Source organism: Austrofundulus limnaeus, unplaced genomic scaffold (assembly GCF_001266775.1).
Source record: "Austrofundulus limnaeus strain Quisiro unplaced genomic scaffold, Austrofundulus_limnaeus-1.0 Scaffold191, whole genome shotgun sequence".
NCBI classification, from domain to species: Eukaryota; Metazoa; Chordata; class Actinopteri; order Cyprinodontiformes; family Rivulidae; genus Austrofundulus; species Austrofundulus limnaeus.
In genome coordinates, this window is record NW_013952593.1 from 988,002 (window position 1) to 992,779 (window position 4,778).

Below are 4,778 nucleotides of genomic sequence, written 5' to 3' on the forward strand. Positions count from 1 at the left end.
CAGAAAATGTTTTGTGTAAAGAATTGAAAAAAAAAAAACAAACAATTATGTCTTGATAAATAAATTTGTAGAGATGAAAGAAGGTTGAGATTTCATATTTTACCCATGACACCTCACCTCCACCTTGCTCTGGATCCAAATCCTCTTTACACTCCTCATCCTCGTCGTCCTGGGCCGTGGTGCACCTGTAGCCCTTCTTCTTCAACATGTGGCAGATCARCACCCCGATGAGGCCCAGAACGAAGAAAGTTGGCACCAGCGCAAATGCAACGTAGTTGGCTCTGCCTGCTCCTCCTTCRGGTTTTCCTGGATCCAGGTCTTTCCCCGCTTAAAAAGAAAAAAAAGAAACAGGGCAGAAACAACAGATAATCATCTTGGTGTCCAGGACAGAACACAGAYATCTACAGAGCCTGAGGGTACATGTGAGTCCAGCACTGAGCAGCTGGAGAGTTCATCCCCCTCTACCAGGCTTTAAAATGATCAGTCGAACACAAATCTTTACTCTTTTTAAAACTCTGGTTTACAGCTGAGAAATAAACCTTCTCGAGTCTCCTAAATGTGGCTCTCACTGCGCCATTTCTAAACTCTTAAAGTGCTCGGACATGTCTCGYCGTGCAAACTCATAAACTCTTGACAGCAGTCGGCACCGTCCCTGTCAGTTTTAACAGATGCTACACAGCACAATCWAATAAATCCTACAGCGATATCAGCTGCTGTTAACACTCTTATTAGATTAAACTATAAAAAGTGGAGAGGTGGAAAAGGGTGGGGATGTTTGGTATAGTAATCATTCACACTRCACAATTTTTCCCAAATCATTCAGATTCTGCTTGTACATTGTTGTAGGTTGGTGCTTGGTCTGGACAGTGCTGAATCAGCAGTCACAGACCACAGATTCAGACTCACCACAAAGGACTTCCCCTTCGATTCTTTCATGAGGAAAAATAAAGTTTGACTAAAATCTAGACGGCGTAAACTGTATTGTTTCTGGTTTTTTGAGAGGAAGGAAGAAAATCTACAAAACGTTAAGCTTTAGCTGCATATTAGTTGTGATTGTAGTATCAGTGAGCGAAATATGAGTGTTGCTACACAATGCAATAAATCACGAGCTATTATAATATCATTGTGTCATACATCAACTCTCTGAACAGCAGTAACCCATGTGACCTGTCACATCTAACCAAGGATTATGTCACAAGGTGATTTAGGCAGCTATGGTGCATCGGTAGAAAATTTTGCAGTGAGATTTTRTTTATGTGTTTATTATTCTATTTTGTCAAAACAAAATGAATAAATAATGGGTCCTTTGAAGGAAATGTCTGAAACAAACAACAAATGTTTACAAGAGCAACACTAATTAATGACTTTGAGCAGAAAAGACCTTTCCCTGTTTTCACTGCACACTAACAAAGCTACTTTAACTACCAGCTAGGAAATCCTGATAACCAAATACAGCTTGAGGTTTCCTGTTTCAAATGRCAACAAGAAAACCTCATTAGAATGGGAGTCAAACCAGTTTTCCAGGGATATACCTGATTAGCAAKTAAATGAAGAYACATCTCTGGAACCACTCATGATCTCAGGATGACCTAGGTATCAGAATGCAGCCTTAAAAAGGCCAGAAATCTGAAAAAGTGCTTAGTTTAATTTGACCAAATATGATTTAATCCTTGATTTGGTCTGTGCTCACAACTGTTTTAGATGATTTTTGAATTTTTTAAATCACATGGAGTGGAAAGAAGTAAAACGTGGGTTCATCGCCATTTTATTCTAAAAAGGAACAGTTTGATCACTTTTAAAGTGATGCTGTGTTAAAATAGTTATCAATAGTTGGTCTCTTATCAGCCGTGACTTTAGTCTAGGGTTGGGCATATATTATATCGTGTGCAATTAATCGTCAGAAAAACATTAATCGATTACTTTTTTGGCACTTGACGATTAATACGAGTAATGCCACCAGGCAGAATCCGCTCGCTGCTCCTCTCTGCTTCAAACATGAACATTTAAAAAAGTTCTGCAATTTATTTATCTATCAACACAGTTTTAAATCTGATGTGTAGCCTGAAGTCTGTAATTTTGACACAATTTGGAACTGAATTTTATGAAATCTTTCCCACTAAATTGGTCATGTGACTAGGACATGAGGGTGTCCAGGGACTCCAGGGGATTAATCATCAAATTAATCGTTATCGGCTAAATACCACAATTAATCGTGATAAAAAAATTTTGCCAATATTGCCCAACCCTACTTTAGTCATATTCTAAAAATGTCAGAAGTCATTGTTCAGGCTATGTTAATAGCAAGGGCCAATTTGATGTCGTTTTTCTGACATAAATTACTTTCTCAAAAAATCAGTGTTTAAGAACGCAACATTAACTATATCYTTAAGCCTCTACACCATTGCACGACTTTGTTTTGTTTAGTTTGCCACCACTTTCTCAACCTAACGTGTGTATTACTTAGGGCTGCCACGATTAATCGACGACTAATCGATTATTAAAATAATGGTTTGTGGCAGCCCTAGTATTATTTCATGACCGTGCATGTGTGGAGCATAGTTAGTTTAAACTCTAAAGTCCAAAGTTTAGCATCCATACTGGAAAGAGCTGATAAAAACTAAGCACTGCATTTTCAATGTCAATCAACTAATGTAATACAGTAGATCTGAAAACCAATATTTTTCYTTATCAGTGCTATTTCTAGTTAATCTGTATAGATTTTTAGGACCTGATGTCTCTGTTTTTCACCGAACAGTAGCTTGAAGATCTGACTCATCGAGATGAAGAGCTCTCATCAGGCCTGAGTGCTCAGATTTTTTCTTGTTATACATGAAGAAGCACGCCACGGCTCAAAATAATGCCTCTTGTCAAGCAAGCAGAATAATCCAAAAATCAAAAGATGTGCCGGTAAGTTAAACATGACTAAGGAGCGCCAACTAAAAAAGGGTAGAAAATTGGATTTATTTAAGTCTGCTCCACTCGAGTGGGCATCTCTTACTGTTTCAGTTATTTTCCGTGTATTTATGTCTGTTCTCCATTATGTTGGGTTTTCTTTGTTCCAAAAGTAGATTGTGTCTCTGACAAGATCCTAATACAGAGAAAAGGATGGGAAGTTCTCTTTGAGGTTATTTCTGTGCATAATGTCTGCATTTGGCAAACTGAAATTTGTTGATTTAACCATATAAATGTGTAGTAGACTTAAAAAAAGAACATGGTCTGTTCTAATGTCTGCACAGATGTAAAGACTATGACCTGTGGTCAGTTAAAAGTTCCTGTTCTTCTTTCTCTTGATGCATCATGTGAGCAAATCCAGCAGGGCACACAAAGAGCCTTTTGTCTGTATTCCTGTTCACATCCGTGTGTTCTCGCAGCACAGCTGAAGTCCAAAAAAACAGACAAAGAGTTTGACAAAAGGTCAAATCTCAATCTAAAACCAAACCCTTCAAGCAACATCTAAAACAACTAAAATCGACGGACCTGGGGTCGGTATGACTACGCAGCTCATAGGAGCAGCGTGATGCGTTCGAGTGCCGTTCCTTTGTCCCAGTTCAGCTGACCGAACACAAAGAACATTGTTTGCTCGCTGAGCGTCCGGTGACCAAATGTATCCATCTGCTTATAGCATTGAGGGGGAAAAAAACAACAGCGACGAGACAAGTTAAAAAGCTGAAAAAAATTGACTTCTTTAATGACGCTGAAGAGCTTTCAGAGCGAAATTCACATGTAGATTAACTTACTCCCCCAACAACGCAGTCTTCTGTGCCTTTGTATTTTTCCCTCAAACGAGAAAGTCAAACAAACACAAAAACAATGTCATTTATCAGGTTGATGGCGTATCTGAGAATAAATATTCAAGTTGAAATTCCACCGTTCGTTTACACGACAACAGAGATCGGAGTCTCTGACGAAACTTCCAGAGTCCAGGTGTGATTGTGGAACTTTCTGGTCACTCCTTGTTGAATATCAAAGAAAGGTGCAACGAGTGAAATTGCTTATATGCAGATTGGAGTCTTTTAGAAACCCCCATTTCTGTGAGCAGCAGGACAACAGTGAGCAACAGCTGGTTTGCTCTGGACCCACTTTTCAACACTGATCCTTGGTCCAAACGAAGGTTCCTGTTTTCACCATTCTGGGTGTAACTTCTGTGTCTCATGCGCCTCGTTGAAGTGCAGCATCAGTTTTGTCTGAAAATGTTGGGTCTAACATACAATAGTTTTAAAGGGACAGTGCAAACGTTCACCTTTCTCGAAGTTGACGTGATGTCATTCGTCACATAATTTCAACCTCAATTTTTTTWATGGGCAAAAATAGTGATGTTCAGATAAAACTGTTAGCAAGTACTGTAGAATTTTTGTGGGTACCATACATATTCAGATATTTAAAAATGTACGGATATGAAGAAAACTTACAACCTGATGTAGGACAGCAATATAGAGGGTTTTCACGATGTCAACAAGCCGGACGTTTGCCAAAGTTAGCGATGTCGGCGGCATTGCAGTAACAAAGGATTGTGTAGTAGAGTATCATTATATTTTTCCGGGAAAAAAAAGGGTGCGTCCATGGCTGCCATAATTGGTCGAGATCAAGAGAAAAACTTGGACCATTCCAAAATTCAATTCATTATTACAAAACAAGGTGAAGTTACTCAACAATCAGAGGAACATTGACCTGTGGCTGGCCAGCTTAAACCAGAAAACTGTGCAACATCTGAGTTTGCATTGCACATTTTGTCAAGTAATTTTCATTAAATTAAACTGAACTAGTGCACTACACTCATC

The 4,778-nt window shown here is 38.9% G+C and overlaps 1 protein-coding gene across 1 annotated transcript in view; it reads right to left on the reverse strand.

Moving 5' to 3' along the window:
- rell1 (RELT like 1) overlaps positions 1-4,778 on the reverse strand; it is a 41,454-nt gene that overhangs the window by 30,088 nt on the left and 6,588 nt on the right. Inside the window, exon 2 of the mRNA XM_014018391.1 lies at positions 118-327. Within this exon, the coding sequence (XP_013873845.1) occupies positions 118-327 (210 nt within the window). The remainder of the gene's footprint in view (positions 1-117; positions 328-4,778) is intronic.